Source organism: Engystomops pustulosus, chromosome 8 (assembly GCF_040894005.1).
Source record: "Engystomops pustulosus chromosome 8, aEngPut4.maternal, whole genome shotgun sequence".
Lineage (NCBI taxonomy): Eukaryota > Metazoa > Chordata > Amphibia > Anura > Leptodactylidae > Engystomops > Engystomops pustulosus.
The window spans coordinates 86,925,199-86,941,734 of NC_092418.1; the positions used below are offsets into that span (position 1 = coordinate 86,925,199).

Here is a 16,536-nt window from a genome sequence, read left to right on the forward strand (position 1 = left end):
GTGTTTCCAAGTTCATTGATGTATGAAAAAGAGAAAGAATTCCTACAGGAAGTTATCCCAACAAAGAAAGGTATATGGATATAACATTGTTCCAATCATTGTTTTAGTTCTAATATTGAAGCAAGCAAAAAGGAACAATGACCTTTTATTAATAAAGTCGAGTAAAGTAGCTAACCACAATGAGACTTAGTTATCTTATGATTTACTTTGTGTAGAGTCTCTAAATTCTCTAAAATTAAGCTGTTGTCTTTAAAACAGTGGACTTACCAAAGCCAGTAATGCTGAAAGAGAAAGCTCCTAGCGCTATTCCTAAAAAAGAAGTAACACCTCCTGCAGAAGGTATAATATATTGTAACTGCATGTAAATATTTAAATATATTAATATATTATATAGTTCTTTATTTGCCAAGTATTAATACTCAAACAATATCTTTAAAGAACCTGTGCCAACTGTGCCTACTAGTAAGGTAGCGGTTACAGAAGAGAAAAAAGTTCTACCAGTTCCCAAAAAGGAATCCCCAGTTCCTGCTGCAGGTATATCTTCATAAGTCCAACCGTGTTTAGATGCCTTTATGTGTATTGTTAAACATTTATGTTTACTGTAATAAGACTAATATCTTTACAGTCGGTAGATGTGGTTACAAAACCCATTGTGGAGCATAGTTTATTACTCTAATATCAAACTAATATTTTTTATTCTTATAAAGAAGAGAACATTTTTTTAAGGACATTATCCCCACATAGAAAGGTATATTGACGTAGCATCTATTCAATAATTGCTTTAGGTATAATATTGGAACCAAGCAAAAAGGAACAATTACCTGAAAAAAGTTCTAGTCGTGTAGTTGACCACAATGTGACTTAGTTGTCTTATCACTTATTTTGTCTAGCAAACTAGGAACCTTACAAGTTTTCTAATATTAAGCTATTGTCTTTAAAACAGTGGAACTACCAAAGCCAGTAGCTCCGAAAGAGAAAGCCCCTAGTGTTATCCCTAAAAAAGAAGTAAAGACTCCTGCAGAAGGTATATTATCTTGTAACTGCATGTAAAAAAAAAAAATTAAAATAGGAAGTATATAGTTTTAATTGGCAAAGTATTAATACCAAACCAATATCTTTAAAGAACCAGTGCCAACTGTACCTACTAGTAAGAAAGTGATTACAGAAGAGAAAAAAGTTTCACCAGTTGTCAAAAAGGAATCCCCAGCTCCTGCTGCAGGTATATCATCTGCATTCCAACCGTGTTTAGATGTGTTAATCTGTGTTGCTATCGTTTTATGTTTACAAAAATAAAACTAATATCTTTACAACCAGTGGATGTGGTTACAAAACCCATCACTGAACATAATCTTATTACTCTAATATCAAATATCTAATATCTTTTAAGTGCTTTTAAGTTCATTGACTAATGAAGAAGATAAACATTCTTTATGGAAGTTATCCCCTCATAGAATGGTATATTGATAAAGAATCTATTCAATAATTGTTTTAGGAAACAGTTGAAACCAAGCTAAAAGGAACAACTACCTTTAAACTAAATTTTAGTGATGTAGTTGACCTTAATGTGACTTTTTAAGTTGTCTTATCATTTATTTTGTGTAGCAAACTGGGAACCTTACAAATTCTCTAATATTAAGCTATTGTCTTTAAAACAGTGGAACCATCAAAGCCAGTAGTTCCAAAAGAGAAAGTACCTAGTGTTATCCCTAAAAAAGAAGTAAAGGCTCCCGTAGAAGGTATAAAATCTTGTAACTGCATGTAAATAATTAAATATAGGAAGTATATAGCTCTTTATTGGCAAAGTATTAATACAAAACCAATATCTTTAAAGAACCAGTGACAACTGTGCCTACTAGTAAGAAAGTGGTTACAGAAGAGAAAAAAGTTCAACCAGTTCTCAAAAAGGAATCCCCAGTTCCTGCTGCAGGTATATCTTCATATTTCCAACCCTATTAAGATTTCTTTATATGTGTTGTTATATTTTTATGTGTACTTAAATAAGACTAATATCTTTAGAACCAGTGGACATGGTTACAAAACCGATCGCCGAGCATAAGCCACTTGTTGAACCTAAAAAAGAGATTGTTCCACCAGCAGAAGGTACATAATTGACCATTGTTAGGGTCTTGTCTTTTGTACTGTTATGTCTTTTGTTTGTTCAGGAAACTTCTTATGTTGTTCATTTTTTGCCAACTGTTTTTTTGTCGCAATATTTATGTCTTATTAATATCTTTTAAGAACCTATATCAAAGAAACCCATCATCGAAGACAAAAAACCTGTTATAGTTGCTAAAAAAGATGTAGCACCTCCTATAAAAGGTAAATTGCCTTTGTTTACCTCCTGTACATATTATAAGAATATTTTTTAAAAGACAGCAAATATGTTTCAGTATATTGACAGTTTTTGTATTACTGAACATTTTAGATAATAATGCCTTGAAATATTCATTGAACAGTTAGAAGTTACAACTCCCTTTTTTCAACTTTATTGACATGAAATTTGGATGCAAATAATAATAATAATATCAAAATAATTATTTTTGAAGTTGCAGAAGCAAAGCAGAAAAAGGTCATTGAAGAAAAAACTTCAGTCCAAATATCTAAAAAAGTAGTTGTTTCTGATTCAGGTATATACCATAAATAAATTAGAATATATACATATATATAAATTGAATATACAACATATTCAATAAGCCTAAATATCTCTTAAAGTTCCAGATGAACCTAAGATACCAGTGTTAGAAGAAAAACCATACATGAAAGCTGTTGAAGAAAAAACATTGGTCCAAACCTCTAAAAAAGCAGTTATTTCTAAATCAGGTATATATCATTAATAAAATTAAACATATGAAAATATTATATTTAGTTTAATATGATAAAGATTCAATAAGCCTAAATATCTCTTAATGTGGCAGTTGAACCTAAGAAACCTGTGCCAGAAGAGAAACCATATATTAAAGTTGTTGAAGAAAAAACTGTTGTCCAAACCTCTAAAAAATCAGTTGTTGCAGATTCAGGTATATACCATAAATTAAATAGAACATATGTAAATATATTTAATATTTGCATAATCAGTAAACCTTAATATCTCTTAAAGTGCCAGCCAAACCTAAGATGCATGTGCCAGAGGAGAAACCATCCATTAAATCCCCTCCTTTGACAGGTATATTGCTACACAATATTTTTGCTGTTTAACAATAAATTTACCCCCCAAAAAATAGAACCCTAATACCTATTGATTTAATGTTTTTAAAGTGCCAGAGGTTTTACAAAAAAAGATTACAACACCTGAGGAAATACCTGTATATTTATCTGAGGAAGAAGAAGAGTTTGAACTAGAAATTGAAGGTATAACTAAATGTTTCCATCATCAGCAGCGTCCATCATTTCATCTCTCAGACCATTCCATCATTCTTCGTTGTTTTAAAGATGAAATCAAATTGATTAAAAATAATTGAATTTATTAAAAAATATTAAACAGATTTGACATAGACATTTTTGGACTAAAATCCAATATTAATTTTTAAAGGAAACCCCTCCAATTTCCCCCTATTTTTAACAATTTACTCTGAGTGTCTGTCAAAAAAGGACCCTCTGAGCAACTCTAAAATCTTTTATCTTTTCATTTGTCATTGTCTTCATGTGCCTTGACTGTCTTGTGTTTATCAGTGTTTTGTGTGTCATGCTCATAATTAGTAAAAATTCATAAAAAATATCTTTGTTACTTCATGTATTATAAAAACTTATATTTGAGCAAGTTTACAGACTATTTAAGTACTATATCCTGTTCTTTAAAGAGTATGAATCTGAGGAGAGAATTATTGAAACACCTTCTCCCTTGACTAAAGAGGTGACGGTTGAAATAAAAGGTACTAGAAATGTTTATAATTCGATCATATCATCATATCCATTTTTTCCATCATCACAGGAATGCAACAGAAGCATGAGGTTCTCATTTGTAAAAAATTCTTATTTTGTTTTAACCTATGTGTTTGTGTTTGTGAAAGTTTCATTTTATCCAGGCATGGTGAACATCTTTTGCTAATCATTCAATCCATCAAATCATCGTCATCATTTTATTTAATTTCAAACCACTTCATTAAACAGCCGACTCCATTCTACATCTTTCTTAATAATTTATTTATTTTGTGTGGTATATGTGCCATTCAAAATATTAACGCTCTTACATTGCCTTAAAACAGGACATTAAGATATTTTGGTCAGAGATAACAGATCAGTAAATATCCTATCATTTTCTTCAAAGCTCCAGAAGACAAAAAGAAGATTTTACCGGGAAAACCATCTCCACCAGCACCAGAGAAAGTAGAACTTAAACCATCTAAAGGTATAGCAACTCTAAAGAAGAGTGCACTTAATACCATGCTTCTATTAGACATATTCTTATGATGTAGTGTGAAATATGTCCCTTGTCTAAATCTTTTGTGTATTATGAGCTCTTACTTAAGAGCTTGTTTAAGTTGCATTAACTGTTCTGTTGGTCATATATTTGAATGTTTATGGTCATACTGTCTCAAAAGAAGAAACTGTGTTACAATAGTCGATTTAGGCCATTTCTAGAGACTATATGGGGTGGACCTATTTTTTCTCTTTTTTTAGAATTAAAAAGTTGCAAATTTTTGCACAAATGAGAATTTGTGCATTTTTTGTGGCTTTTCTTTATTTGCACTTCTACTTGTGCAGGAGTCCATGTAGGACTCACTTTATCTTTGTGTTCCAGCTGTTTTGGTTGTATTGACTTACTGCAGCTATTTTAAAAATTGCAAAAATTGTGCAAAAGCACAACACAACCCTCTGTAATTTGCAACTTTTTAGCAAAAATTACATGCTCCACACAAGACCAACATATTAGACTAGCAAGTACAAGTTAAATTTAAAACAAAAGAACACAAAAAATGGATTATGCTACAAAAACCTGACAAAGAAACCACAAATAAATGACAGAAAAGATAACTTCCCCCAATGTATATGAGCTACAAACAATAATAATTTTGCAAAAAGAAAACACCCAGAAGATTTGTTTTCAAGGACATACATTAAAAATACTCAAAATTTAGTAGAATTTCTAAGATTAAGAAATCAAATTATATCTTTTTGAAGAACCTGAAAAGAAAATTATCCGTAAACCAAAAGCTGAGATTACTCCTCCAAAAAAAGAAGAAGTTAGTTTTAAAAAAGGTATAGTTGTATATCTATAAGAACATTTAGCTAAACATAAAACAATCTTGCTACTAAAATATAACATATTTGTACACTGTTGAATTTCATAACAAAGCCAAGCATATAGATTTTGTTTCTCAGGTTTCAGCTATACTACATCTAACAAAATTGCCTTTGCTTGAAAGAATTCAAATATTTTTAATCTACAATTCATTTTTGTAACAACAAAACTTACAAATAGTCAAGCAAAGCTAACTGGGATAACATTAAAAAGAGGGCTTTCACATGATACCGCTTTTTAAAATAATTTGCCGTAATATAGTGTATATCAAAATAGAAAACAAATAAATAATATATATAATTCTTTCTAATTCAGTTCTGTGTAATTGTAAAATTGTCTGTTATACGTACCTTCTTGAAGGCGCTTCAAAAAGCTCTATGCTTTATTTGCTTACAAATACTGAATGCCTTCTGCGTCAAATGACGTTTTCTTGGCATGTCATCATAAGCAGCTCAGAGTAAAAAAAAAATCTCTGTCTTAAAGTTTTAAAACCAGTCAAAAAAGAAGAGCCTCCTGTTGGAAAAGAAGCAGAAAAGCTGAAAAAACCTGAACCTCCAGCAGAAAAGATTAAAAAACCTGAAGGTAACTAGCCAAATGTCTTATTAATGAGAAATCAATAACTATAGTGTACTTTTTTTTGTTGAGTTTTTGTCTTGTAATGTATATCAAATACATCTTAAACGGACCTTAAGAATGTTACTTAGTGGCGGCGTTACATCATTATTCAGATAACAATCTTTCATCACTGAGAAAACTTTGAATAAAACAAAAAAATCGGCCTTGCTTGTAAATCTTAAATACTATTTTTAAGTTCCTGAAGTCCCGAAGAAAAAGTTACCAGAGGTAACTCCAGCCGTGAAAAAAGAAGTAACACCAGAGCCTGAACCAGCCAAAGGTATATAATTTTGGAACACTCTTCTAACTGGTCAATATGCTTTCCTAATGAATTAACTATTATCTAATCTTAAAAAAAAAAAATCAATGACTTAATTTACTTTTAACCTTTGCAATTATCTTTTCTTCTTGGTAAAAACATGTTCACTAATGCATCTTGGAAATCATTTTTTAAATGTATAATTTTCATATAATAAAAACCTTAACGCTTGATTACCATATTTCAAACCTTAAAATGTTTTGCTTCTTTACCAGTTGTGTCAGAATAAATGTTGAGTCTGAATTTGAATTAACCAATTATAATATGTTTAAAGTTCCAGAAAAAGCTAAGCCTGCACATGTTCCTTCACCACCGAAAGTGCCATCACCTGTACAAGGTATAGAATCTTTCAATTTTTTACTTCAATAATGAATTGCTAGTACTTAATGTAAATATTTTTTGGCGAGCATCTCAGTAACCCTTAGTTCTTAGAAAACTTAAATTATTCCATTTAATGAAAAGTAGCATACAAATTATTTATATTGATGTAAATACCATTTAACTGGTTATAGATCAGGCTGTAGTAAGTCTCAACAGACCTATCAGTTTTTGGAAGATATAAAATTGCCCTCTGAGTGTTTAACCCAGCCTAAGTTTTATGAGAAAAAACACAACATTGACCGTAATTGACCCATGCAGGGCCAACAATACTTTTAACAATACATTTTACTTCACAGCTGTTCCATCACCAAAGGGAGATGAAGCTGCAGTAACAGCACCAGTGACAGCCCCAGTGGTTGGAAAGAAAGCAGGTATGTGTTTCATTTATTTTTAAAACATATTTCAGATGTTTATTCTGACAGTAGTACAGAAAGCCTAGAAAAAATATTCACAGATCACATCTACATTAGAATGAGTTATTCAGGTATCCATAGTCAAATAAATACTATACCATATCAAATACTAAGTATTCTTTACAAGTGCTACCATAACGGTATAGTTATCAAAAGTACAAATTAAAAAAACTGCTATTTATTTTACTAGGTCAGGTTTTTAATTCCTCTGAATATTTGACCTGCATGTTTTTATTATTTGTGTACTTTTAAATAGCTGTTCTCTGTGATGTTTGTCTATTGTATATCTGTTTTAGAAAACAAAACCAAGTGTGTTCTTGTGTTGTACTTTTGTATTGACTTGATTGTCTGTGTCTTGTTTATATATATATTTTTAATGCAAGCATTTTTGTGTAACTTTTCTGTTATAACTGTTTATATGATATTGATTTATTTAGAATCTTATGACTTTTTCTCCTTTTGGGTCTTGTTTGTGATTTAAATGTAAAATCTTTATAGTCGCTGAAACACCTGCAGCCTCAATACAGATAAAGCACAAAGGTACAATACTGTCTGAAGAAAGCAAGGTAGAAGCATTTCGGAGAGTTCCTTTTCTTTCTGGTGACCTTTTCATTCCAATCCAAGAAGATGTATCTTTTAAAACAGAAATATTAAATGTAGAAAAAGCTGAAGTGGAGAGAACAATTTCACATAAAAAAGACAAGGTGCAAGTCACCATAAGACAAAAACATTTTGAAGAACCAAAGTCAAAAGAAACCAGTGAATTTACAGAGGAAATTTTTGAGGAAGAATATGAAGAAGAACAACCAACTATCTTACAAGAGGAAGAAAATATAAAAGATAAGGACAGGTTGAAACAGGTGATAATTGCTGTGGAAGAACCTGAACCAGTTTTCCTCATAGAAAAAGATTTTGAACCACCATCGCCACAAATAAAGCCCGGTAAAAAGGATCGGTCAAAAGAAATGGCAAAAAAAGAGCCTTTAGAACTATTACAAGAAGTTAAAAGAAAAGGAATTGAGTCAGACATTGTAGAGCCTACTTCAAAAACAAAGGAAATCAAAATAGCCAAAGCAGGGGAGAAAGTAAAAAAAGTTATAAAAAAGGTTACCTCATATGAATCTCCAATGATGGAAGAAGAAATCATAGAATCTAGTAGTGCTGAGAGTGAAGAACTAGATAATGATGACGTTCCTAGTCAGATAGTCAAGGATAGAAGAACAGATAAAGAGAAAGCTAAAAAGATCATTAAAACTACAGTAGAACCTGTTGTTGAGCACATTGAGAAGCCTGGTAAAAAGTTGAGAGAGACTAAACCTGATAAGGATAAAACTATAGAGAAAGCTAAAAAAGAACCAGCAGTTTCCCCAAAACTGGCTGCAGATAAAATAATAGAAAGAAGTAGTACTGAAAGTGAGGAATCATTGGAAAGTCAGGATGAACACATACAGGAGCCTCTTAAAAAGATCAGGGAGGAAAAAGTTGATAAAACTATTGATAAAGCAAAGAAAATAAGAAAAAAGATCTCTGCCACAGAAGGCATTGATGATGAGGAAAGCCTAGAAGCAAGCAGTCCTGAAAGTAGGGAATTAATACAGCCTCCTGGTGAGTTATGGGGAGAGGTGCCTGAAAAAACAACCAAAAAAATCAGGGAACCTAAAACTATTTCCAAACCCAAGATCCATGGTTTAGAGGAAGAGATAGATGTGGGGAAAGATGTTGCTGGAGATGATAAATCAGTGCATAAAAAGAGATCAAAACTAGGAAAAGAGGTTCCCGAGTTAGATGTACTAAAAGAAGGTGACAAAGATCAAGTCATTTCTAAAGATATGGCAGAGGCTAAGAAAAAACCTGTTAGTGCAAAATTGGAAAAACAGGATATTAAAGATACAAAGGTACCAGAAACACCTAAAAAAGAATTAATTTTAGATGAAAGAAAAGTTGATGTAACTAGTGAAAAACCCCAAGAGAAACAGATTGTCATAGAAATAACTGATGAGACAAAGACTTCTAGAGTAGAAGACACAAAAGACCAGAGGAGGCAGTCAGTTGCAAAAGACGGCAAGATTGTACAACCTGAAAAGCAGAAAGACCTAAAAACAGAAGATAAGCTCCATTTACCAAAGGTCAGTCGTTTGAAATCTCCAATAGATAGAGACAGGAGGGCTCAAACTGCTGAAGAAAAACCTGTAATACCAGTTCTTAAAAAGGTTGAGAAGATTAAAACTCCCGTTATTATTGAGGAGAAGATTCAATCAAAAGGCATCTTAGTAAAAGAAGACACCTTTGGAAAAGTAATCAGCAGAACTGGTACACCTACCAGTCTCAAAAAGAAATCTTTACAAAAAGAATCTCCTCTTCCAAGCACTCCTGCAAAAGGAAAAGAGATAAGTCCTCAAAAAACAGAAACAGAATCTGAGGAAGCAGAAGAAGAGGAAATATGGGAACAAGAAATAGAAAGTCTATCGGAATACACTGATTATGGTTCCGAAGAAGACATATTAAGTGAGGACAGTGGGCATACTAAAAAAAGTGCTGTTGAATCTCCAGCAAAGGCTATTGGAAGACGAGGTGAGAAGTCTCTTCCCAAAAAAAAGATCTGCTTTAAAACTTCATATTCCACAAGCCACCTTCATTTTCATGTACGCTAAATATTCTTGGATGGAAGCTTATGTCATACTTGCTTGAAGACACTGATTTTCATTTCCATTTTTTCATAAACGTGATTTCATGCACATCTTGAAGAAGAACCTTTTGTGTCGTCGCTCATTACATCTTTTCATTACATTTGTCCATTCTTTATTGTGGTCAAGGATCAAAGCATCAAAACCATGATGTCCGATCGTCTGTCTTTGTGTTTTCTTTTTGTTTATTTAGAATTTGCAGTAGCAAGTATCCACAAAAGTTCACACTCTAATGTCACCGTTTTGCATGTACCATCTTTAATTTCTCAATTTTTTTTATTTTATGAATCAGAGAATCATTTACCTTCACTACTTGTTTAGTGCATTTCCACCTCATTAGAATTCATTCCTGCTATTAACACAACATCTTTTGGAAATCCAGAAAATGTTTTAAAGATAAGGTTATATATATTAATAATATGTACTAATATCACTCGCTAACTGTTTCACTTTAGATGGTAAACCAAAAGAAGAGGCACCAAAGGGTAAACTGCCACTAAAAGGTGAGATTGTGTTGCACTGTGCATTGGTTTATTATGTCTATAGTTTCAGTATCTTATAATGAGTAGTAATAAAGGCACTTTATTTACTAACTTAAGCATGACACCTTTTCACATATCTTGGGTATCTCTTATTGAAGATGGGTTGTCTAGTCACTACAAGTTATCACACACACCTGCATAGGGGCCCATTATATCCTTAAATAAATACAGCCGCTGGTCGTACATCCGGCCCTGGTTGCTATATTCCCTGCTCTATTTCTTTGGTACTGATTTTTATCTGTGCTTTGGACAGTGCACCTACTCACCATACCACTCCACTAATTTTAGGTACAACAGACTACCATTCTTGTGATCTGTGGGGCTCCCACCACTGGGACCTTCTCCGATCAGCAAATTATAAGCTTTCCACTGCAACCCGTTTAATAATGTTTAAAAGGATGTGTAGCATTGTGTAGGTTTTTGCAATTTTTTTGCGTTTAGGTTTTTTGCTATTTCATTTTTGTTTCTATCCATTGCATTATCATAAATAATATATTTTGTGCTGTATGAAACTATGTGCTAACTATACATCCTCAATTGTGCATGATTCCTGGAGTGCTTTCAACTTGCCACTTTAAGATAAGAAAGACTCATCAAGTTTCCCCGTGTCTACATCTGAATTTTAGGTGTTAAAAAGACACCTTCACCCCTTGATGCTGACAAGAAGAAGCTTCGTCCTGGCAGTGGTGGTGACAAACCTCCAGATGAGCCTGCATTTACCTACCAGCTGAAGGCTGTGCCACTGAAGTTTGTTAAAGAGTTGAAGGACATTGTGTTACAAGAAGCAGAATCTGTTGGATCTTCTGCCATATTTGAATGTCTTATTTCACCTTCTACTGCTATTACCACCTGGATGAAGGATGGAAGCAATCTAAGAGAAAGCCCCAAGCATAAATTCATTGCAGATGGCAAAGACAGAAAACTCCATATCATTGATGTGCAGCTGTCAGATACTGGAGAATACACTTGTGTTGCAAAACTTGGAAACAAAGAAAAAACTTCAACAGCCAAACTTGTTGTTGAAGGTATTTGTCTTTATTAAAAAAATAAATGTAAAATATTGTTTAGTATAGTATTTATAGTGTTATTTATATAATTCATGTACATAATGTATTATAAATAAATCATTCCTATCCCCGCAGAATTGCCAGTACGCTTTGTAAAGAACCTAGAGGAGGAAGTTACTGTTATCAAGACACAGCCATTGTACTTGAGTTGTGAGCTGAACAAAGACAGGGATGTTGTCTGGACCAAAAATGGCAAGAAACTCACTGATGCACCAGGCAAATACCAGATCAATGTGATTGGACTGAACCGCACACTTACCATTGTGGCAGCTGATGATCCAGATGCTGGAGTATATACTTGCACAGTGGAAAGTGCTAATATCAAATGTTCCTCAAACGTCAAAGTAGTTGGTACGTTGGTAAAATTTTTCTTTAAGCTTAATATATGCAAAGTTATTTTTTTTAAAAAGTGCTATTTTAAATGTACAATTCATAAATAAAAAAACATTTCACGAAAACTTTACAACTCTTCTGCAGAGGTCATCCGTGACTGGTTGGTTAAGCCTATCCGAGACCAGCACGTTAAACCCAAGAATTCAGCAACATTTTCAGCAGATATTGTCAAGGATACACCAAATATCAAATGGTTCAGAGGCGAGGAAGAAATTCCAATGGAGCCAACTGACAAAACTGAAGTGGTAAAGGATGGAAATCACATTTATTTAGTCATCAAAAATGCTGGTCCTGAAGATGTAGGCGAATATTCTGTAGAAGTTGAAGGAAAAAGAGTCACAGCCAAGCTCACACTTGGTGGTACGTAAACATAAAATGTCAAGTACTTAAAAATGCTAAATGTTTAGCAGAAAATTAAACTAATTCCCTCTTGCCTTTTATAGAGCGTGAAGTTGACCTCATTAAGCCAATTGAGGATGTTGTGATTTATGAGAAAGAATCTGCATCCTTTGACTGTGAGATATCTGAGGAGGATATTCCTGGAGAATGGAAACTGAAAGGCGAAGTACTACGTCCATCACCTGTGAGTCAAAAAATCTTGTTACTAGTGACAGAGTAATATAATTAAATTGAAAAAATCTTTTCATATATAAATTTATATTTTTATAATAAATTTATATGCAATCCTTGGATTGATTTCTCATCTCTCAAAAGATCTTCGTAGTTGTAAAATTTTAGAGGGCTCTCAAAAATCGGTTTAAACTGTAAATTACATAATGTTTCCCATATTCATGTTTACATTCATTTTGAATACAATTGCTTGTCCTCTTCTAGACTTGTGAAATCAGAGCTGAAGGAGGAAAACGCTTCCTTACCCTGCATAAAGTCAAGGTTGACCAAGCTGGAGAAGTGTTATTCCAGGCTTTGAATGCATTAACCTCAGCTGTTCTGACTGTGAAAGGTATGTTACACGTCATTATACTTTGACCTTTACTTACTATATTTCCTCCTCTCTTAACTGTTTTCTATGAACCACCTTCTGTCTTTAGAAATTGAGCTCGACTTTGCAGTTCCTCTAAAGGATGTTACCGTTCCAGAGAAGCGCCAGGCTAGATTTGAATGTGCTCTTACCCGAGAAGCAAATGTCATATGGTCAAAGGGCCCAGATATTATCAAGGCCGGAGACAAATTTGACATTATTGCTGATGGAAAGAAGCATATCCTTGTCATTAATGACTCTGCATTTGACGATGAAGGGGAATACACTGCAGAGGTTGATGGCAAAAAGACAACAGCCAAGCTTACGGTTGAAGGCAAGTCATTTACTGTAGTATGGATGGGTAAATTTCAGTTTCAGATCTTCAAATACCGGAAGATCAACATATTAAAGTGAAAAAGCATTCTAAATCACAGTGAGTTACTCACTGACTCTTAGTGTACTTACCTTAGAGTACCCTACAATGCAGATGGCATGGATTTTTACCTGGCAACTTACTGAACAGTTTGTTCTTTCAAATACTTCTATTGCAGGAATCAGACTTAAGTTTATTTCACCACTTAAAGATCAGACTGTTAAGGAAGGAGAAACGGCTATCTTCCAATTTGAGCTTTCCCATGAGAATATGCCTGTAACATGGTACAGAAATGACAAGAAGCTCCACACAAGTAGAACCATTCTTATCTCTGAAGAAGGCAAAACTCACACAGTGGAAATCAGAGAAGTTACTATGGATGACATTTCCCAAATTAAGGCAGAAGTTAAAGGTCTACATACAGCAGCCAATCTAAAAGTATTAGGTATGATATTTGTTAAATGGCAGTGACAACAGCTTTCATTGTTAAGAATATAATTATATTCATGAATATAATTATACAGCCTTTACTATTATGCATCCTCTTTCACTAAGGATGAAATCCCTTCGGACAGTCCATCTTTCTTTGTCGCTTTTTCGTCTTAACTTTTTCTTACTTTCCGCTCTGTGACTCTTTTGGAGACACTGATAAAGTGTCTCCAAAAATGTATTTTCTTGAATCTTATATATATTTGTGATTACAGTGCTTACATGCCTGTATTTTTTTTACACATTTCTAACAAGGCCCTAACATCTTTGGTGTTTAAGCCTTAAACATTTCCAGCATTTAACTATATTTGAATATGAAACTAATCTCTCTGATTTTGATTAATCCAAAAGACAATCTTGGATAAAATGTTACATAATAATACCATTAACAAGTATTAATGCCACATTTACAGTTTTATCTAACTCAAGCACTCAGTTTTTTCTATTTTCTTAGAGGAATTATTATTTTATTTTTATATTAACAAAGCTCTAATTTCATAATTGCTAACGTAAAGCTATTGTGTAATTGTTAACTATAACGTCTTCCGTCGCTCCGTCTTTTCTTTTGGCCTTTGTTTCTTTATCCAAGCTCTCTTAATCAGAGGCTCAATATTTATGCCTTCTAAGTTAGCGCTTGGTGGTTGTTCGTTCTCTCTTCGTCTCTATGTAAGTTTTATTTACATGTTATATATATATATATATGTGTGTGTCATTTTATAATTGTCTTCTATGTTACATGGGGGTGATTTATCACATATTTGGCTTTAATTTTTGCACCTTTTTTTTTACAAAGTGGTGGATGTGTCCCTAAGACACGCTTCCTGCAAATTGTGCAGTGCCCGAGGTTTCTAGTATTGGAAACAAGTTGTTTCTACTAGTAGATTGCTAGTAGTGCAAACTGAAAATCAAGATTTTTATACACTCTAAGATAAATTGAACACACCAAAAAGCCTGAAAAGAAAAAAAAAACTGCCTTACATTTGTAACATAAAAAAATCGCCTCCTGTATGGTCAGACGTTTCGACCAGTATCTATGTTTGTATTTTGTATATTATTTGTGTGTCATCTTTACGTTTCATTTTGTGTATGTCACATATATTTGTGTATATGTGCCTCTATTCCATATTTTAAATGTATATGTATTGTCTTGTCTCGTGTTTTTGGTATGCTTCCTTAAAAGCTAAAAGCTCCATGCTTGGTGGCATGCTTCCTCTGCAGAACTCTTAGCACTATATTGATTATTTGGGGTAATCTGTTTACAGAGGCTGATCCTTACTTCGTTGTAAAATTACAAGACTACACCGCAGTGGAAAAGGACGATATGACTCTTGAGTGTGAGCTCAGCAAAGATGTACCAGTGAAATGGTATAAAAATGGTGAGGAAGTAAAGGTCTCAAAGAATCTATCTATCAAGACTGATGGCAAACGCAGAATTCTGAAGATTAAGAAAGTTGAAGATAAAGACAAAGGGGAATATGAATGTGACTGTGGAACAGATAAAACCAAAGCAACCGTGAACATTGAAGGTCTAAAACCAGAACATTCTGGATTTATTTTTCCCACTAATTGATGCAATTTTATAATAATGAGAGTAAATAATCTTTTTTCATTGCAGCACGTGTGATCAAAATTGAGCGCCCCTTGTACGGAGTGGAGGTGTTTGAAGGTGAAACAGCACGATTTGAAGTTGAAATCTCAGAACCTGACGTTCATGCCCAATGGAAACTTAAGGGAGAGATCCTGTCTCCTTCACCTGTAAGACATTTATCATATTCAATGATTAAAAGGACTTAGTAGGTCATTAAAATGTAGGGCGTGAACTTTAAATATTGACCATGACAACTCCAGTTTGAATAGATTACAGTATAGTCTACTGTACTTTAAATCAGACAATACTACATGTAATACCTGGCACAGCCACTACAAAGAGGATTGCAGTATGTCTGGGAGGTCTAATATTGATGACCTTCCCTAGGGATAGTCTCATAAAAACCCTGTAATTTACAGGCAGTCCCCGGGTTACATGCAGGATAGGTTCTTTAGCTTTGTACTTAAGTTGAATTTGTATGTAACCCTGAACAGGTGTTTTTTTTATAATTGTAACTCCAGACAAAAAAAAAATGTTTGTCCCTGTGACAATTGGATTTTTAAAAATTTGGTGCTATCCTAGGAACAAGGGTTATCAATAAAGTTTCATCACAGACACTTTATATTTGATAATTGCACCATGGGACTAAATTACTGGCATCCAGAGAGCTTCACCAGAGGTCACGGTGGGCAGAGAGGTCTGTCTGTAACTAGGGGTCATCTGTAAGTTGGATGACCTTAAGTTGCTGACTGCCTTTACTCTATGTATATACCATTTAAATTAGTATAAATTCTTTTCCTTACTTGTTTGCTAATATATTTGCATTTTGTTTCTGGAAAAGGACTGTGAAATCATAGAAGATGGAAAGAAACATGTTCTTATACTATATAACTGCAAACTGGATATGGCAGGCGAGATTTCCTTCCAGGCTGCTAATGCCAAAAATGAGGCTAATCTCAAAGTGAAAGGTACGCATATATTCTGCAATTGTGTAAAAAAATAATGAATAATTTTAATAAATTTATTATATCACATATACCTATAGATAGAAAAAAATATTTCAGCATATCGAAAAAGAAATTAACTCATTCTAACCAATGACATCTGTATTTCACAGAACTTCCACTCATCTTCATTACTCCACTCACTGACGCCAAGGTGTATGAAAAGGATGAAGCAAGATTTGAATGTGAGACTTCCAGGTTGCCTAAGACATATCGTTGGCTTAAAGGAACCCAGGAACTTCAGGCAGAGGACAAGTTTGAACTTCTTGCTGAAGGCACAAGACACTCTTTAGTGATCAAGTCTGTTGCCTTTGAAGATGAAGCTAAGTACATGTTTGAAGCTGAGGATAAGAGAACCAGTGGAAAACTTATCATTGAAGGTTTGTCACTTTATAAATGACCCATGAAAAATTAGGAAAATTCGAATTGTTATTCTTAGTAAAAAAAGAA

At 33.4% G+C, this 16,536-nt stretch overlaps 1 protein-coding gene across 1 annotated transcript in view; it reads left to right on the top strand.

Annotated features, from left to right (window-relative positions):
* Nucleotides 1–16,536, top strand: part of TTN (titin) — a 222,911-nt gene that overhangs the window by 121,375 nt on the left and 85,000 nt on the right. The window contains exons 187-216 of the mRNA XM_072122667.1: nt 2–70; nt 259–339; nt 1,124–1,219; nt 1,656–1,736; nt 2,239–2,319; nt 2,547–2,627; nt 2,713–2,820; nt 2,916–3,017; nt 3,098–3,163; nt 3,256–3,348; nt 3,798–3,869; nt 4,265–4,345; nt 5,119–5,196; nt 5,723–5,821; nt 6,051–6,134; nt 6,448–6,510; nt 6,851–6,925; nt 7,466–9,538; nt 10,107–10,154; nt 10,820–11,218; nt 11,336–11,611; nt 11,738–12,013; nt 12,097–12,236; nt 12,488–12,614; nt 12,703–12,966; nt 13,184–13,450; nt 14,757–15,020; nt 15,110–15,249; nt 15,924–16,050; nt 16,200–16,466. Coding sequence (XP_071978768.1) covers nt 2–70; nt 259–339; nt 1,124–1,219; nt 1,656–1,736; nt 2,239–2,319; nt 2,547–2,627; nt 2,713–2,820; nt 2,916–3,017; nt 3,098–3,163; nt 3,256–3,348; nt 3,798–3,869; nt 4,265–4,345; nt 5,119–5,196; nt 5,723–5,821; nt 6,051–6,134; nt 6,448–6,510; nt 6,851–6,925; nt 7,466–9,538; nt 10,107–10,154; nt 10,820–11,218; nt 11,336–11,611; nt 11,738–12,013; nt 12,097–12,236; nt 12,488–12,614; nt 12,703–12,966; nt 13,184–13,450; nt 14,757–15,020; nt 15,110–15,249; nt 15,924–16,050; nt 16,200–16,466 — 6,078 coding nt within the window. The remainder of the gene's footprint in view (nt 1; nt 71–258; nt 340–1,123; nt 1,220–1,655; nt 1,737–2,238; nt 2,320–2,546; nt 2,628–2,712; nt 2,821–2,915; nt 3,018–3,097; nt 3,164–3,255; nt 3,349–3,797; nt 3,870–4,264; nt 4,346–5,118; nt 5,197–5,722; nt 5,822–6,050; nt 6,135–6,447; nt 6,511–6,850; nt 6,926–7,465; nt 9,539–10,106; nt 10,155–10,819; nt 11,219–11,335; nt 11,612–11,737; nt 12,014–12,096; nt 12,237–12,487; nt 12,615–12,702; nt 12,967–13,183; nt 13,451–14,756; nt 15,021–15,109; nt 15,250–15,923; nt 16,051–16,199; nt 16,467–16,536) is intronic.